The sequence below is a fragment of the Callospermophilus lateralis genome, chromosome 3, assembly GCF_048772815.1.
Source record: "Callospermophilus lateralis isolate mCalLat2 chromosome 3, mCalLat2.hap1, whole genome shotgun sequence".
Taxonomy (NCBI): Eukaryota; Metazoa; Chordata; class Mammalia; order Rodentia; family Sciuridae; genus Callospermophilus; species Callospermophilus lateralis.
The window spans coordinates 175,247,061-175,264,654 of NC_135307.1; the positions used below are offsets into that span (position 1 = coordinate 175,247,061).

At 57.9% G+C, this 17,594-nt stretch overlaps 3 protein-coding genes across 4 annotated transcripts; 2 read left to right on the forward strand and 1 right to left on the reverse strand.

Annotated features, from left to right (window-relative positions):
• Positions 1-1,792: 1,792 nt before the first annotated feature.
• Necab3 (N-terminal EF-hand calcium binding protein 3) lies at positions 1,793-17,570 on the reverse strand. Of its 2 annotated transcripts, none has more exons than XM_076849052.1 (13): positions 17,388-17,570; positions 15,668-15,692; positions 13,921-14,029; positions 13,239-13,264; positions 12,950-13,047; positions 5,063-5,199; positions 4,699-4,817; positions 4,470-4,549; positions 4,319-4,372; positions 3,440-3,552; positions 3,223-3,300; positions 2,601-2,692; positions 1,793-2,424 (listed from the first exon to the last, which is right to left on the reverse strand). In XM_076849052.1, exons 1-13 carry the CDS (start codon positions 17,505-17,507, stop codon positions 2,081-2,083), a joined length of 1,395 nt encoding a protein of 464 aa, XP_076705167.1. In that variant the 5' UTR covers positions 17,508-17,570; the 3' UTR covers positions 1,793-2,080. The 2 variants fall into 2 exon arrangements, with proteins under 2 accessions (XP_076705167.1, XP_076705168.1); XM_076849053.1 differs by having other exon boundaries at positions 2,334-2,504.
• On the forward strand, positions 6,619-8,216 carry C3H20orf144 (chromosome 3 C20orf144 homolog). Its single transcript, XM_076851703.1, has 3 exons — positions 6,619-6,912; positions 7,273-7,338; positions 7,713-8,216. Exons 1-3 carry the CDS (start codon positions 6,787-6,789, stop codon positions 8,157-8,159), a joined length of 639 nt encoding a protein of 212 aa, XP_076707818.1. The 5' UTR covers positions 6,619-6,786; the 3' UTR covers positions 8,160-8,216.
• On the forward strand, positions 10,982-11,719 carry Actl10 (actin like 10). The gene has a single exon (XM_076849050.1). It carries the CDS (start codon positions 10,982-10,984, stop codon positions 11,717-11,719), a length of 738 nt encoding a protein of 245 aa, XP_076705165.1.
• Positions 17,571-17,594: the final 24 nt, after the last annotated feature.

Genomic DNA, 17,594 nt, shown 5'->3' on the forward strand with positions numbered 1-17,594 from the left:
CTGAGGCAGGAGGATCACAAGTTCAAGGCCAGCCTCAGCAAAAGCAAGGTGCTAAGCAACTCAGGGAGACCCTGTCTCTAAATGAAATACAAAATAGGGCTGGGGGTTGTCCAGTGGTTAAGCACCCCTGGGTTCAATCCTGGATGCCAAGAGAAATGGGGCTGGGGATACAGCTCAGTTGGTAGAGTGCTTGCCTCCCATGCACAAGGCCCTGGGTTCAATCCCCAGTACCAAAAAAAAAAAAAAAATGTGAACTCAGAAACCTGATAAGGTGCTTGGGACTCGAAGAAGGCACTGCTACAGGTTGTTCACAGTTGGCAGTGACAAATTTTCTAGTTTAAAGGGTTTGTTTTCACTACTATTTGTGAAATTACAACAAGGACCAAGGGCAGGATGATTTCCCCCTGGACTGGCTTCTCTAACAAGGAGACATTGAAATTGGAGAGGAGCAAACCTCCCAAGCCAACCCGGTGCCGTGTGTGGCCCAGATGCTGGCGACATGTTCTAGGAGCCACTGGGAGCCAGGCAGGGTCGGGGGTAGCCTGGCACTGACCAAGGAGACACCAGGAACCCTACACTGGGTCTTGGGCCTGAGCAGCCAGGCTGGTAGAGAGACTGACCCTCAGGAGCCGTCAGGGAGGAACTATAGGGAAGGCTGCTGGGGCGGGGTGCAGTCCCCGGAGCCAGTACTATCTGACCTGAGACCAGCAGCTTTCAGGAACACTGGTAAAATGCCAGTCCCCCAGCTACCAACCCTGGCTCAACACCTCCCATGGCCTCCTCAGGATGAAGCACCTTTGGGGCCCTGCCTCCCTGGCTACACCTGGCTCACTCCCCTGTCCCTGGCCTCAGCCCGCTGCTGGGCTTCCCTCAGCTCAGGGGGCCCCCGCCCCTCCCACTCAAAGCCCAGGCGAGCCTCTTGGTCTGCCTAGAAAACTCTTGACCCCAAGACCCCAGACCAGGTCAGATGCCATCCTATGCTCTTGGGGTGCCACACGCCTCCCCCTTTATAGGGAGTATGTACCACCAATCCCTGCTACCCAGTCCCTTCCACCAAGGGGGTCCCTCTGTGACTGGTCCTTCTGTGACTTGGCCGTTATCCTCCTGGATCTGCTGTGTCAGGTGGCAGTGGTGGTGGCAAGCCTGGCAGAGGAGGTCGTGTCAGGCCAGGTCTTCCCCAGGAATCCAGCCAAGTCTCTGAGACCTGGGAAGGTCTCTGTGGGGTAAAGCTACAACTCCCATTGGATTTTGGACCATGTCACTCCTTTTCCCAGGCAGGGCCCCAAAGCCAGGGCCCAAAGGACACAGGGGCCTGGACCAAGAAAACCTGTACCAGCTCTGGTGAAGCATCCACTCTGAAGGTGCAACACTCCAGACAGGAATCAGCTGAGGGTATTTGCTTTTTTAGCACTGGGGACTGACCCAGAGGGACTCCACCTCTTAGCTACATCCCCAGTTCTTTTTAAAATTTATTTTGAGACAGGGTCTCCCTAAGTTTTGCCCAGGGTAGCCTCAAACTTGTAGTCCTCCTGTCTCAGCCTCCTGAGTAGCTGGGATTATAGGTGTGTACCACCAATCCCTGCTACAGGAATGGACTAAATTTTTTTTTTCTTTTTTTTTTTTCCTGGTGCTGGGAATCCAATCCAGGGCTTCAGGCATGCCAGGCAAGCACTTTACACTGAGCTGCACTCCCAGTCTGGAATGGACCGATTTTGAAGACAGGTATCCTGCCCTGAGTTTCTGGTCAGGGAGGCGCAGGGTCCTGTCACCACACAGGAGAGAGGAGGCAATGTGAGAGGTGACCGCTGCTTTTATTGCCTCTGTGCTGGGGTCGTGGGCTGGGGTTCAGAAGTCTCTGGGGACAGCAGGTGACTCTAAGCCCAAATTATTGCTACTTGGCAAGGTCACCTTGGGGGCTTCCCATAGTGCCCTGAGAATGGATGGGTTGTAAGCATGCAAATGCTATGCAAATGATATGCAAATGTGGACCAGCCCAGGTTCCTCCAGAGGTCCATGGTGTAGTGGGTGCTGGATGGAAGTCTGGTGCTGGCCCAGGAGGGTGATGGGGACACCCAAGTCCCTACCCCATACTGATCTGGCCCAACCTCAGGAGTTGAGGTATGAGGGGTTGGGGGTCCCTGAGCTCAGCCCTGGTTCTGCTGCTGTTTGGGGAAGAGCAGAAGCCTGGCCCCAAGACAGCAGGAAGGAAGCAGGATGCCACTAGGCAGCCAGAGAGGGAAGGGACCTGGCTGGTCACAGCAACGCAGGGGCAGAGGGGACCAGAATTCACACTAATAAATAGTAAATAGCAAGCAGCCCAGTCCCGGATCCCTGGGCTGAGCCTCCCAGCGGGCCAGGCCCTGGGGCTTCCAGGAGAAGGCAGCATCCTTGGTCTTAGTGTTGAGTTGACCAGTGCAGAAGACTCTAGAAGGAGACAGGCAGGGCCTCAGGGTCATCAGCTTAAGCAGGTCAGGCTCAGTTGTTATTCATAACCCACCAGGAGGCTGTGGGTCAGAGGTCGGGGGGTCAGGAGCCATCAGGGGCCCCTTGCCCCCCAGGGGGGTCCCAGGGCTGTGGAGACCCTGTGGGCTGCCGCCCACCTGGGAAGAACACCGTGGTGAGGGTGTCTGGAGCCCGCAGGTGGTCGATGAGGATGCGCTGGAAGGCCTTGCTGCAGGGTGACTGCTGGTGCCTGGGGACAGCCGTGGAGGGGACCAAGACTGAATCCATCTGCTCCAGGATCAGGGTCACGTGCTCTTGGGTCCCCCCACCACATTTTGCTGCCTGATTTAGATCCTGACCTTTCCCATAATGGCTGGGCCTCACTCCTCCGTGGAGGAGGTCAGAGTGTCTGCTTCGCTGAATGTATGAGGCCCCAATAGGGTGCACGTGGCACACAGCAACAGTGTCGCTCACTGAGCGCCTCCTGTGTACCTGGCACTGCATTCTGGAGTGTGTGTGTGAGAGAGAGAGGCTCTGGGAGGGGGCCTCCCGCTCTCCCTCCTCAGCTCTGCATTCAGGTCCTTACACATCGGATTTTGCCCCTGGAGGCTGGACTGCCATTGCCCCCATTTTAAAATGGAGGCGATGTGCTCAGCTGGCTTGGGTAGCTCAGCTGAGGTCACACTCCAGTGATTGGGAGGGCAGGGCTTGAGGGCAGGGCTTGAAGGCGGACCTGGCGGCTCAGGCCACCTCAGAATCAGCCAGCAGAGGACTGCATACCTTCTCCAGGAGGCTTCATCCCGCCAGAACTCGTACAGACTGAAGGAGGCGCTGCCCAGCAGCTTCTGAGCGGATACACTGTGGGGCCAGAGAGACCAGGCCAGGCCAGGGCCACCGTGCCAGACCTCACAGGACCCCGCCCAGGACGCCCAGCCCAATATCCCTCTCATGCATCCCCGCCCCACCTCAGCTGTCCCACCAGCTGGCAGAGACTCACTGCAGACAGTGGCTCTGGGCTCTGGTGAAGTCCACGTAGCAGCACAGGGCCCGGTGGAAGTCCTGCAGGGCTTCCTCTGCCACCTGCACCTGCCTCTGGGCGACGAGGATGTGCTGATGAGAGAGGCATCTGGTCAGCTGAGTAGGGCAGGCCCAGGGGGAGGACTCTGCCCTTCCTGGCCTGGGCCCATCCCACTGGCTCACACTGGGGTTATGTCCCTGCCGCCAACAAGCCCCTCGGCGTCTCTGACTCTATCCTCCAAGATCATAGCCTTAACCCAGCCATTGTACCCCTGTTCTGCAGAATGCCACCACTTTCTTCTGCCCCCCTCAGTTTCTATCCACTGTCCCCCTCAGTTTCTATCCACTGTCCCCCTCAGTTTCTATCCACTGTCCCCCTCAGTTTCTATCCACTGTCCCCCTCAGTTTCTATCCACTGTCCCCCTCAGTTTCTATCCACTGTCCCCCTCAGTTTCTATCCACTGCCCCAGACGTGACTTTCAGAAGTATAAGTGAACGAAAGCTAACACTGAGAGAGCAGTGGTTTCTTTTCTGTAGGATTTAACCCAGGGGCACTCTACCATTGAAGTATATCCTCAGACTCTCCCCATTTTGGCTAAATTGCTGAGGCTGGCCTCAAACTTGTGATCCTCCTGTCTCAGCCTCCTGAGTCTTTAGAATTACAGGCATGTGCCACTGTGTCTAGTTAGAGAGGCAGTGATTTCTGCAGGATTATATAGCAAGGACCAGAACCCAGCACCTGCTGGCCAGACCTGGGGAATGGGGCACATATGACAGCAGAGGGTGGGCTCCATAAAGTCCTCACTTCATGAGCACCCCTACTCCCTAGCACCCAGCAGCTTCCTCTGCCCAGGCTCACCGAGTCAGGACCATTAGCAAGGTCCTCTTCATGCAGGGGCTCCAGCTGGGGGGCCTGTAAGGGACACAGAATGGGGGCTGAGCCCCTGGCAAGTGTGCCTGGGCGGATGCCAGGGATGCTCCCCAAGGGTGCTGACCACAGGGCCACTCACTTTACACTCCAACTGGTCTATGAGCTCCTGGAGGCGGTTCACCTGGAGCCGCCACTGCATCTCCGCCTCTGAGCTCCGTCCTGGGGTGGAGGCCAGGCCAGGGTCAGCTGTGGGTCCCAGAGGCTGGGAGGCCACTGGAGCAATGGAGGAGCAGGCACTATGGACACAGAGGTGCCACGCCTGCCCTGGACCCCATGCAGCCAGGCCTCCCACCCTACCCCAGGCACACCTATGTCAGAGGAGCCAGGAGACCAGGACGGTGACCGACTGACGTTCCTCAGGGCCCTGCGTCCTGCCCGCCGGCTGCCACGGGGCCTGCTCTGCACTTCCACATTCTGTTCACTTGACCTGGGGAAGTGGAGGGTCAGCCTGCGGCCCCCAGAACCTTGGGCCAAGGACTGGGGTTCCCAGAGAGAACCTGGCTTCAGTGGGCAAAGGTCTCCTCAGAGCAGCTACCCCTCCTCACCCCTCCCTGCCCAAGACTTGGGGCTCCATGATGTGGAGCTATAGAATGTGATGACACCAGGGGTCTGGAATGCAGGGACAATGGGCATTCCTGCGCTGGACCCCAGGCTGGCAAGGCCCTCACATACCGCAGGCCACAGGCCTGGACCTCCAGGGTTTCCGACGCTCCCTCCAGTGAGCTCTGCAGAGCTTGTAGCTGGCCCACCGTCTCCCGCAGCAGGAAACGTGTCACAAACTGGTCCACCTTGGAGGCCTGCTCATACTCCTGTGGGCAGAGAGGAAGTGGACAGCATCTCTGAGCCCTGAGCAGGTATTTCCGAGTGGTGAGCCGCCTCCCTGGTTGGCTGCCTTATGCCCATCCGGGTAATAGAGGAGTGTAAAGAGGGGGAGCATCAGACCTGGCCCAAACAGTGGGGCACCGAGACTCAGGGCAGGGAGGGCCTGGACCCTTCCTTGTCCAGCCCTGGCCTCTCCTGCTGGGACTTGGGAGGCCAGCCCACAGGGAGCAGCTGGCAGCTGGGGTGCTGGGCCCTTTTGGATCTCAAATTCTCTTCCTCTTGGGCCCACCACCTTGGGCAGCATGGCTAGTGAGGCCCCATCATAATCACACAGGGTGACAGGGTGGGGCTGGTAGTGGTGGTCACAGGCATCCAAGGGCTAGTTTGGCACATGGTGCAAGATGATGGTGTGATGTGGCCCCATATTGACCCAGCTGGCCCCAAACTTGCAATCTACATGTGTCCACACATGTACTCATTCATTCAACCTTGCCACCAAAGGTCACCACATGCTCTCTGGAGTTACCAATACAAGATAACCTGTTGACTTGTACACAACACACACACCCCCACGCGTGAGCGGGCACACACACAGGCCAGCACCTCCTCCCAGTCTGACCATGTGCCAGGCCCTGTGCCACCCACTTTGGGATTCTCAAAAGAGACTTCTCAACCACCTTCACCTTCCTGTGCCCTAGTTTCCTCAGCTATAAACAGGAGTGAGAAGTCTCATCCCACTGAGCTACTGGGAGCCTACCTCGGTTAATTCCTACATAGGACTGGGCCCAGTACCTGGCACAAGAGTTTCAATACCAGGAGAACTGTCGATATTTGTCAAATATACTGCTAATAAGGAATCTGCCCACTTGTGACCCAGCAGTCACAGATGTTTTGAGAATTCCTCAGCCCCATATCTATTTCTCTCTCTCTCTCTCTCACACACACACCCATGACAGGAGTCCTGGAGAAAGAGGGATGGAGTCATATTTTTCTTAGGCTAGTGTTTCTGTCTGCATGAAATCCTTCCAATGAACTCCCTTTCGGTGCTGAAGATATTTGATCAGTTTCCGTGACTTGGAATCAAAAAACTTAGCTGGCTCAAGCACCCACTCCGTGTCAGGCACTATCCTAGGAATAATTCCACTTAACCTTCATAACAATTTACAGGAACTATAACCGACCCTATTTTGCAGATGAGAAGATTGAAGTCTAGAGAGATTGATTTCTTCAGTCAAGGTCACACAGCTAGTTAGTGACAGGGCCAGATTTCAAAGCCAAGCCACAGAAATGCCTTTCCACTCACCACCAAGCTCCTTACAAGCACTGCTTCATTGATGATCATTTGCCCAGTTTTACAGCTGGGAAATCAAGATCAGAGGTCACAGACAGTGTGAATGGAGCCCAGATTCACCTGGAGGTTCTGAGAGCAGGAGGTTGGAGTCCAGCTGGTGAGGTGGACCCATGAGGTCACAATGTAGCTTCCCTCCTATACCCCACCCCCCTGCAGGGCCCCAGGTCAGAGGGCAGGGCAGAGGCAGCATGGGCTGTGGCCCCCAGTGGTAATCAGCCCTACCATGGGAAACAACAGTTCCCACAAGAGGACCAAAGCACCCAAGCAGGCCCACAAGGAGAGGCCACCGGACATGGACAAGGGCCGGCGGAAACAGTTCTCCAGCCACCTCCAGCGGAAGAAGCCAAGTGTGAGTTTGGGGAGGTGGGGGAACAAGTAGGGGGTGGGAATAGGAAGTCCTGGACAGGAGGGGATGCTCTAAGTGTGGGCCTGTGGGCAGAAGTCCTAGAGGGGTTACAGCATCCCTCCAGAGGACAGAGGTTCCAGAAGTCCACATGGGTGGGTGTGGGGCTCCTGAAAGCCCAGAAGGGAGGGCAAGGGTTCCAAAACCTAGAAGGGTCTACAAGATCTGTGAGCCCAGGAAGATGGACAGAAGTGGGGTTCCCCCGACCCTGGACAAAAATGGGCCTGGAGGTCAGGCATGAGGAAGTAGCCCTCGTTGGTACCACTGTGGCTGTGACACAGGGAATTCCCTTCGCCCTCTCTCCAGACCGCAGGCTCAAAACATACCACTTTCCCCCTCTTCACCTGGGGAGAGGCCCTTGACCAGGCTGAGGTGGGTGAGAGCCCCAGGCATCAAGGCTGGAGGGGAGGCAGGGACCGGCAGTAGGTCGGTCTGGGGCGGGTGAGGGCTTCCAGAGGGGATGGCGGGGTCGCGGCAAGCCAGTGGGGTGGGGAAGGTCCCTGCCTCTAGTGGGGACACACGGGTGCGCCTTCCCAGGACCCGATGGGGTCCCCGCACTCCCACGCGTGGCAAGATGACAAAGGTCCCAGAAATATAACAGTTCCTGGGAGGAGACGGGCTCTGGAGGGTGGTGCGCTCCTCCGCAGGCGCGACCTTCCCTCCCGCCCATGTGCCAGGCCCTGTGCCACCCACTTTGGGATTCTCAAAAGAGACTTCTCAACCACCTTCACCTTCCTGTGCCCTAGTTTCCTCACCCCCAGACCAAGATCGTGCTGCTTTTCCCGCTGGACAAGCGGCAGCAGCTGGCCGAGGCGGCGGCGGCGGCGGCGGCGGCGGCGGGCCCTGGCGCACGGCCCGGCCGGTCGGGTGAAAACGCATCCGGCGCCCCGGCGGCGGCGCCCATGCTGCGAGGGGCGGGTGACTGCGCTGAGACGCGCGAAGGCGCGCGCGCGAGAGAGATGAAGAAAATCCTGGTCCTGCTGCTGCTGCTGGACGCGCGGCTGCAGGAGGAGGGGCGCCGCGCGGGGAGCGGGGCCGGATCGGGGGGCGGACCCGGAGGCGGGGCCAAGGCCGCGCAGGGTTGGCAGCGGCTGTACGCGCGCCTGCTGACCGAGAGCGAGGCGGACGGCGAGGGCGACCCTGGCGAGGAGCAGCCCCGCAAGCGGCGCCGCTGCCCTCGCCCGAGGCCCTGAGCGGGGGCCCCGCCCTGCCCCGGCCCGGGATCCAGCCCAATAAAGAGCGCAGAACAACTCCGGAGTCTGCTGGTTCTGTCCCGGGCTACAGGGGCAGGGGTGAACGAGAGTTTAGCCGATGCAGTCACCGCCGATGGCCTGGAGCTGGGGCACTTGCTTGTGACACAAGGGTCAAAACTCTTTCCGACGACACTCCAGACCCTAATCAGACCCTGCCAGGTCTTGCAAGCTCAAAGTAGGTAGACTCTGGCAAATCCGGTCTTGGCTACGCTGGAAGGACCTGTTTCCAGCAAAGGCCTGACATCTCCAAGAGTCCCTGGCATTCAGGAATCTTCCTCAGGCAGAGGGAGAGGTCCCGGCAGATAGGCAGCACCCCAGGGAGAACAGCAAGGATCCCCAGGCAGATGGGTGAGGCCTGAGACGCAGATTCTGCCTGTGGGAGCAGCCAGGAGTAGGAGCTGGCGTCCCTGGGCCTCTGAGCCATCACTCCTACCCCCATTGTGCTCCATGACTCCCAAGGCACCTCAGATTCATCCCTTGTCCCTACTCTGTACTGTCCCTTCTCACATTTCACCAAAGACTGCTTCCAAACAGTGTCTAGGGCAGTTCCCTCCTAAGTCTCACTGGTTCTCCACTGCGCTCTGGGACTCTGCAGGTCTTCTCCCCAGCCTCTGAGGGCCTCTCAGTGGTGCCCCCTCATCCCTGCTCTAGCCAAATCAGCACTTGTGGTCTCACGTGAAGCTCACTTCATGTATCACAGGAGGCCCAGCACAATCTGGGCTGCCTCTCCTCCCACACACTCTTGGTTCTCAAACCCAGCTCCAGGCCATAAAGCCACCCCAGAGTGCCATATCTGCAGCCTGCCTTCCTACCCCACACTGGTGACCAATCTCAGAAAGCCCCCTTTGGGGATAGCCCAGCTCACTAGCGCCACAGGTCTAGCTTCTGCTACAGACACATTTGTGTTACTGTCAACACAAGGGACATCCCCTCCAGAAGGCCTACATCACAGGAGGTTGCGTGACCCATACAGCAGCCCCTACACTGTGAGAACTGACTCTCCTGCCATCCAGATGGTTACAGTCAGGATAACTGCACTCCTGTGTGCGTGACTAGCCCAAGCTGACTTTTATCAGCCCCTTCTCTGGGACTGAAATTTGGGAGCTGTAAGGGACAATGACTTCTACATGAACGTGGACTGGCTAAAGCCAGTCTTCAGAGGAATAAAAACCGCACAAAGACTGCACATTCTGGTTCCCCTCAACCCTGAGGTCAGACTCTCTTCCTGAAAACTGATTTCACCCTTATCCTTGGTATCCATAAGATAAAACAAGATTCAGTATAAAATCCTTATTTTAGTTGCCCTGCCTGGTGGTGCACACCCAGTGGCTCAAGAGGCTGAGACAGGAGGACCGCATGTTCAAAGCCAGCCTCAGCAACTTATCAAGGCGCTAAGCAACTCAGTGAGACTCTGTCTCTAAATAAAAATAAAAAATTGGGGTGGGGATGTGGTTCAGGGGTTGAGTGCCCCTGGGTTCAATTCCGTTTACCCCCCAACCAAAAAAAAAAAAAAAAACTTTTTCTCTTTAGCAAGTGAAAGGGCCGTACATCTGGCACGAATAGAGCAGATAATTCAGCTATTTTGGGAAAGAATCAGACTCCGTTGTGCTGGGCAGCTGAGGCCAGAACATGAATGCCCAAACCGCTGCCCTTGGCTTGGACAGAAGAGGAAAATAGGCCCAGCGTTTTCTTGGGGGGAGGGGCCAGAGACGCTCAGTCAGTGCTGAGGTCACAAAGAGCCCCAATACAAGTTCTCTTCTCTGACGGTCCTCTCCCACCTCCACAACGAGAAACTTCTTTAGCCAAGCCAGGCGAGAGGTGCCAGGAGACTGCCTGGAGCTTAAGGGTTAGCCAGGACTCCAGCATCCCCACGGGGGCGGGGATATATGTCCTGATGGCCTTGCCACAAGGGCCTTCCATTGCCTGAGCTCTGCTTTCCCATCAGTTTCTCAGTATCCAGAAGGATTTGGCCTGGCCCTCTCGTCATCCACCCCAGCAAGACCCGAGGAGGCGGGTCCGCGCGACCACACGAGTCCCGAGGAAGTGCTGGGCCTGGAGGAGCCTGGAGCTTGCAACCTAGGACAGCCAAACCCAGACGCCGCTGGGACTCCGCGGGAGCGGAGGTAGACCCTGGAGCTGAGGGCGGGGCCTCCGGCCTAGGGCGGAGCCACGAGCAGAAAAGAAGGCGGCCACTCTGCCCGAAGCGGTGGGGGGCACACGGCCAGCGGACGAAGTCACGGACTGAGAGGGACAATTATCCAGCGCGGGAAAAACTAGGACTTGGAGGCTCAGGCGGACCAGGCTCTGGGGCCGGGCCGAGTCTCTGAGGGCTGAGCCTTCGCCGGAAGGTGGCGTCTGCGTCCCGCAGCCGCCGGGTCCGCCGGCGGCACTCCCTGGGCCACGTCGCCGTGGTGGTGGACCTGGGCTCGGGCTTCACAAAGGCGGGCTTCGCGGGCGAGGAGGAGCCGCGCATAGTACTGAAGAGCTCCAGTCTGGTGCCCAGCTGGGACCGGTCCGTGCAGCCAGGCACGCTGGGCTGCGAGCTGGCGGGCGGCGTGGCGCGGGCGCACCCCATCAAGCATGGCGTGGTGGTGGACTGGGAGGCGCTGGAGGGGCTCTGGCAGCGCCTGCTGGTGGGCGGCCTGCGAGTGCTGCCGGAGCAGTGGCCGGTGCTGGTGAGCAACTCGCCATCGGCGCCACCTGAGGACCGCGAGAAAGCGGCTGAGCTGCTGTTCGAGGCCCTGGCAGTGCCCGCGTGCCACATGGCCAGCACCGCGCTGCTGGCGCTCTGTTCCTCCGGCGCGCTCAGCGGGCTGGCAGTAGAGGCTGGCGCGGGCGTGTGCCACGCCACGCCCATCTACGGGGGTCACTCGTGGCACAAGGCCACTTTCCGGCAGGATGTAGCAGGCAGCACCTTGTCGCGCTACTTGCGAGACCTGCTGGTGACAGCGTGTCCCAACATCGGGGTGCAGGCCTTGCCCCGCAAGACGATCACACAGCTTAAGAAGCGCTGCTGCTATGTGTCGCTGGATTTCGAGGGTGATCTCCGTAACCCTGCCCGCCACCATCCGGCCAGTTTCTGCTTGGGCAAGGGGTGCTATCTGCGCATCACCAGCGAGCGTTTCTGTTGCCCCGAACCCATCTTCCAGCCGTGTCTGCTTGGCCAGTCTGAGCCAGGACTGGCTGCACTGGCCTTCCAGGCACTGCAGAAAATGCCCCCAACACTGCGAACAGGGCTAGCCAACACTGTGGTGCTCGCCGGCGGTTCCACGCTTTTCCCTGGCTTCATTCAGCGCCTGGACCTGGAGCTGGAGGGTCAGTGCCGGCGGCACGGCTATCCCGCCTTACGGCCCCACCTGGTGGCCAACCCTGGGCGTGGCTCAGCTGTGTGGACTGGAGGCTCCATGGTGGCCTCCTTGGGCTCCTTCCAGTGTGATTGGATGACTCGTGCCATGTACCAGGAATGTGGCTCCAGGCTGGTGCACGAAGTGTTCAACTGAGCCATGTTTGCCAGGAGGTGGTGGTGCAACCTGGGGACTGCAGGGACACTGGCTCTAGGTTGAGTCACTGTCCTATCAGCCTTGAGACTAGATAAAGAATGTCAAGTGTTTGGAGCTGGCAGGCTCATCATGTGGAGGTGGGTCAACTCCACTCCCTTTCTGGGTCAGGAGGGGGCAGATGGGACCCACTGGGCCCTCACATTGATTCGCAGTTTGAATCCCCCAACCCACTGCCAGTTCAGAGAATGTCAGTCCAGCTTTCCATTTGCAAGGCCAGGCCCAAGGCTATGTCACATGAAAGCAATCAGTAGAAACTCTGTCCCTAGTTGTGTGATCTTTTAAACTCTGGAATCTCAGTTTCCCTTTTGGTATAAAGTGGGGTCAGAGGACTGAGGATGTAGCTGACAGATACAGCACTTGCCTAACGTGTGCAGAGCCCCGGATTCAATCCCCAATAGAGGAAAAATAAATAATTTAAAAAGGCAGGATCGGGCACTCTCCCAGAGCTGCTCACTGCTCCTCCCCACTCAGCCCCAACTGGAGGAGCTGCTGGGCAAAAGGAAGGGGAGACATTTCTTAAAAGGAGCACAGGACTGGAGAGGTGGCTGCCTGCTTATATGCTTGAGGCCCTGAGTTTGACTCCCAGCACTGCAGGGGGAGAGGGAAGAATACATAAAGGGAGGGGTGACTTATTTTTTTGAAGTCACTCTCCAAGGACTTGGAGCCCTAGCTGTCAGCACTGTTTACACTTCTGCCCAAAGGTGTCCACACATACAAACACATGCCACACACATACCTGCCTATTCACATATGTCCTTAGGGCAAGACCCCATGGCTCCATGCACCAGCACAGGCCTTTGGGCATGATGAGCTCGTCCCCCCATGAACCAGCCCATGCCCACTGGGTTCTGGCTTGAAAGTTCCCAGCATTTATGTCTGGCCAAAACCAAAAACAGCAATGCTGTTCCAGGTCTAAAGCACCCACTGTGTGCAAGGCCTTGTTCTGGGTGCTGGGAACAAAGAAAACAAAACTTATGCAAAAATCTCTGCCTTCATTCTCATTTAATTATCACAACAAAAGTACAGACAGATGAGGAAACTGAGGTCCAGAGAGGCAAAGAGGCATAGCCACTAAGTGGGAGAAGCTCTGCAGGCTTGAGCCATGACAACAGAGTGTCCAAAGCACAGCAGATACCCATGTGGGGACCCACCATCAGCCACTCCACTCACCAGCTTGGTGGCGTCCATGGCAGTGAGTACTGCACGGTTCAGTGACTCCAGTGCAGCCAGCACAGGCCGGTAGACACCCAGGCGTTTGGAGAAGTAGTCTGCAAGGAGAAGAGGTGCTCATGAGTTCTGAGCCCTGCTCCCCAATTGGGAATTTGGCCACCTAGAGTTCCCCAGCTACCAAGCAGTTCTCATATCCTGAACCCAGCCCCTTCTGTCCCATCAGGAACCCAGCAACAGCCCCTCACCATATCCACCTGCCCAGGGACCTGGGAAACATGCACCTACTCACCACATAGTTTCTCTGTTTCTAAATTGCTGCAGAGAAAAAAAAAGACACCCTTCAGACCCTGAGGCCTGGCCTGGCAAACTGGAATGTCCCACCCCACCCCTGACTCCCAACTCAGTCTGACAAGGAATTTGGGGTATCTGGTCAGTGAGTGGGGGAGAGCGCTGCAGACAAAGGGTCCAGCCAAAGTCTTGGGAGCCCCGCATGCCAACCCAGAGTCTGGAGTTTTATCCTGAGGAGAAGGGAAGGCATATACATGTGCGATGTGTGTGCACCAGAGCGAGGTAGCTGGGAGGAGCTCATTCGCCCTGCCAAGATGTGTAGACGTGGGAGCACACGTGGGAAGATGTGGGAAGGGGTGTGTGTGTGCATCTGCACCCCTGGGTGGAGGCGAGTGGAGGCAGGCGGAGCCCAGCTGTCCCCAGGCAGCCTCTGGTTCCTGCAGGAAGCGGGAATGAAGAGGTTGAGCCACAGGTGGTGACTCAGGTCTATTTTGGGGTTCCAGCCGAAAGCAGCGTGGTAGGCAAGGCTGGAAGCGGGGGTAAAGCTGGCACCAAACCCTGGCACCTTTCTTCCCACGACCCACCCCAGTCCTCCAAAAAGAACGGAGGCAGTAGGGGACAAAGTGGGGCTGGGACAACCTGGCCTGGCACCCACCCACGCTCAGTCACCCCCTCTCACTCACTCAGTGGGACAGCCGTCAATGCTGCTGAACAGTTCCCGTAGCTCCCCGGGGCTGAGAACCCCATCGGCAAAATAGTTCTGGAACTCTTCAAATGAGAGCTTGCCATCATCTAGGAGGGGCAGGGACAGCATCAGTGTCCCTGAGCCCGGATCATGCCCTGCCTCCAGGTCCAAGCCCCTCCAGGCCTCCCAGTATCTCACAACCACCTAGCCAGGTGCCATGGGCTCTGAGTTTAGCCCCTGACTGCTGGGAGAAAAGGACTGGAGTTCCCAGAACAGGGGAGGATCCAATGTTAGCCAAATGAGGAAATGAAAAATCAGCCCGGACACAACTGCAGCACAGCCTGATCTCGCTGGGGAGGACTTAGGGCAGAGTGTCTGGCCCCGAGGCTGGCTAGCTTCACCCTGGGTACAAGGACTTCTGTGCTCTGGACCCAGAACCTTCACTGAGAAGCCAGTGGGAGGCCTAGAACTCTGTAAGAAGCTTCAGGCTGGCTCTGGAGGAAATGCTGTCCCTAGGGGACAGGGTAAGCCAAGCGGTGCAGTTGAGTGGGATGTTCAAAGATGCCAGAGAGTCGGCCTGAATGATGTAGAGTCACTAATAAATGGGGAGGGGGAGCTGTGGAGCAGGAGTAGGGGTGGTAAGGCCTGAGGCTCTCCAGAAGGAATGCTCCAATCAAAGGGGAGATGTGTCTTTTTTTGGGGGGGAGAGAAGGGTTGGGGGTATACTGGGGATTGAATCAGGGGCGCTATACCACTGAGCCACATCCCCAGCCATTTTTATGTTTTGTTTAGACAGGGTCTCTCTGAGTTGCTTAGGGCCTCACTGTTGTTGAGGCTGGCTTTGAACTCATGATCCTCCTGCCTTGGCCTCTGGAGCTGCTGGAATTACAGGCATGTGTCTCAGTCAGTGGGTTGGGACAAATGGTTCCCACCAATTAAAAAATACCCAAGGAGAAGGAGCAAGGAGCGGGGACACTACCCCATCTCAAGGAGGGTGGAACATGGGGGTGTGGGGGGAGGTAAAGACCCAGAGGGAGGGGAGCTCCAGGCAAAATGGCCCCCTCAGCTCAGACCCTCCACTGGCTGGTCACTACAGGGGGCTGTTCCCAGCCATCTAGAGGCAGCAAACCTACAGCGCACTAGGCTGGACCAGGGGCAGGAGGAGCTGACTCAGATTACTGGACCCCACTTGTATCCTTGCCCAAAGGCTGGGTTTGTGTCCTCTGAGCCCTCGCTGGATCTAGATGGTAAGTCACATGGAAAGTGAGACCTCTAAAAATCTGGGTGAAGTACCCCACAGGGCCTCCATTATCCCACCCTTCCGAGCCCCTCACACGGAATTTAGGACCACATATCACCACCAATTAAAGGCTGTGTGACCTCAGGCAGCTTGCTTCCCCTCTCTAGGGTTCTACTCCTTTGTCTGTGAAATGGGTGAGGAATCTCAATCCACCTGGCCCGGCAAGGCAACACAGGTCACATACCGGAAGTACCCTGTGCCAGGGCACTGCGTGAAAACAAGCCCCCACTTCCAGCCTCTACCCAAACCACTCTCCCTCTGCTCTCCCTTCCAAATTTGACTCAGAATAGCACTTCCTCCGGGAAAGATGCATTGATTTGATTTCCTGATTCAGGGCCCCCAAGATTTGTCTCCACTCAAATTCTCCCCCAATTCCCCAACTCTCCCCTGAGTCTCCCTGATGGACTCCCACTCACCACCGAGTCCCAGGGAAAGCGACACTCACCATTCTTGTCTGCTCTGCGGAAAACCTAGAGGACAAAGGGACACGAGTGGGAGCTGGGTGGGGGTAAGAAGCAGGAAGCGCCACCGGACCCCAGGGCCCCAGCTGCTCTGCCTCCCCGCTGCCTGGCCTTACCTCCTGCTCAGCCTGCCCCAGCCGCCTGCTCAGCTCAGCCTGCAGGTGCTTTTCCAACAAGGGAGGCACAGGAAGGGCGCACAGCAGGTCCCACTGCTTGCTCCCTGCTCCTGCAGAGCCTGGCTCCATGGGGTGCCCCAGGCCAGCTCCTGCACCCCACCTCCCACACACCTGGACGCCAGTCTGAGTTCTGTCTGATGCATCAGCCCCTGGCATGGTCCCCGCTTGAAGAAGGTGCAGAGATGGGTCAAGATGCAGTCCAAGGATCCAAACCAGACCCCAACTCTGGCCACCCACAGTCCACCCCAGTCTTCGCCCTCTGAGCCGGTCCCCTGCATGCCTGTGCATTCCCTTCTTTGCCATACCTCAGTTTTCCCACTAGTGTCCCAAGGAGCAGCCTAGGGTTAACCCTTTCAGGGCCATGGCTTCCCACAGAGACAACTTTATGTGAGGGCTGTGGGTAGGTGTGTGAGTGCCCGAGGGAGGTGAGGGTGGGGAGGCAAAGATCAGCAGATTTTATTTACAGAGAAGCGGAGATGAAAGGCACCAGAGGCAGTAAGACAGCCTCTCAGGGACCAGAAACTTTCAGGTCCCCCAAAGCCCAGCAAAGGGCGCCCAGTAGGCCTAAAAAAGAGATGCAGACCAAAGCCTGGACAGAGAGCCTTCATAGCTTCAAGTCCTCACTCCCTTTGGATGATCCCCTCAGGGTCAGTGGGTCTAAAGAATCAATCTAATGCCTAGCCTGAATCAGAGAAGGTATGCTACAGGGTTGGGATCACACAGCAGCCCAATGGGGCCTGGGTGGGTAGATGGAGATATGGGCAGGGAGCTAAATTGAGAATTCAGACACCTGGGGCCACACCCAGTAATGCCCCTGCTTCAATATGGACATATCCCCTCAGGCCTTGGTGTTCCTGAGAAGCAGGAGGATCAGCTTTCAGTCAGAACTGTTTGTGGTCAAGGTGCTGAGTCACTGGGGGTTGTGGGGAGGGGGCAGGACTACAGTCTTTCCCACTGGTAGGGACCTCTGGAGTGGGGACTGAGCACAGGGGTAAAAGGGAGTGACTGAGACCCAGAAGTGCTGCTCCACACTCACAGAAGGGGGCTGCAGGGCCACCTGCTGCCCCATGGAGTGGTACCCAGACCACAGAGGATGGCTGTGGGCAGCCTTTACCAGCTGCGGGACTCCTCTGGCCCTTGGGTCAGAGGGGCTCTGGAAGTACTACTAGGGTCAGGAGAGGGCTCCTAATGTGGCCAGGCGCCACCACAGAGCAGGAACAGTGACTGCTATCTTAATTGTGATGACAGTCCCCACCCCCACCAGACAGATTGTTTGGGGGTTTGGGACAGCAAAGGGACAGCGACACTGGAGCAGAGACAAGGAGTGATATGAAGAGACAGGACTGGGGACGCGGGAGGCAGCGAGATCGGAATAAGGAAGACGAGGGACAGAGGGACAGCTGGGTCAGAGATCGCGAGAGGGACAGGGTCAGGGAGACACGCACTGAGACCGAGATGCGGGAGCAGAGACGGGGCCGGGAGACGGTGACAGCGAGCCCGGGAGACGCCCCGCCCGCGCCCCACTCACGTCTTGGAAGAGCGCGTGTCCGGCGGGCCCGGCGGCGGCGGCGGCAGGTGGGGACGCAGGGGGCCGCGGGGCCGCGGGCGGCCGGAGCAGGCACACGGTAAGCAGCCCTGCGCACGCCATGGCGCCGCCGCCCGCTCGGCTGGCTGTGCTCCGCCGGCCGCTCTCCGCTGTGGCTCCCTCGGGCCGGACGCCGCGGCGGGCCGGGGG

Coding starts and splice junctions, on each gene's coding strand:
- C3H20orf144 (XM_076851703.1), top strand. CDS start 6,787: ATGGGAAACAACAGTTCCCACAAGAGGACCAAAGCACCCAAGCAGGCC. Junction 6,913..7,272: donor TCCAGCGGAAGAAGCCAAGT/GTGAGTTTGGGG, acceptor CCCTCTCTCCAG/ACCGCAGGCTCAAAACATAC. Junction 7,339..7,712: donor AGGCCCTTGACCAGGCTGAG/GTGGGTGAGAGC, acceptor CCTGTGCCCTAG/TTTCCTCACCCCCAGACCAA.
- Actl10 (XM_076849050.1), top strand. CDS start 10,982: ATGGCCAGCACCGCGCTGCTGGCGCTCTGTTCCTCCGGCGCGCTCAGC.
- Necab3 (XM_076849052.1), bottom strand. CDS start 17,507: ATGGCGTGCGCAGGGCTGCTTACCGTGTGCCTGCTCCGGCCGCCCGCG. Junction 5,200..12,949: donor CCATGGACGCCACCAAGCTG/GTGAGTGGAGTG, acceptor CTCTGCCCACAG/GAGTATGAGCAGGCCTCCAA. Junction 4,550..4,698: donor TCCTGGCTCCTCTGACATAG/GTGTGCCTGGGG, acceptor CCTCCACCCCAG/GACGGAGCTCAGAGGCGGAG.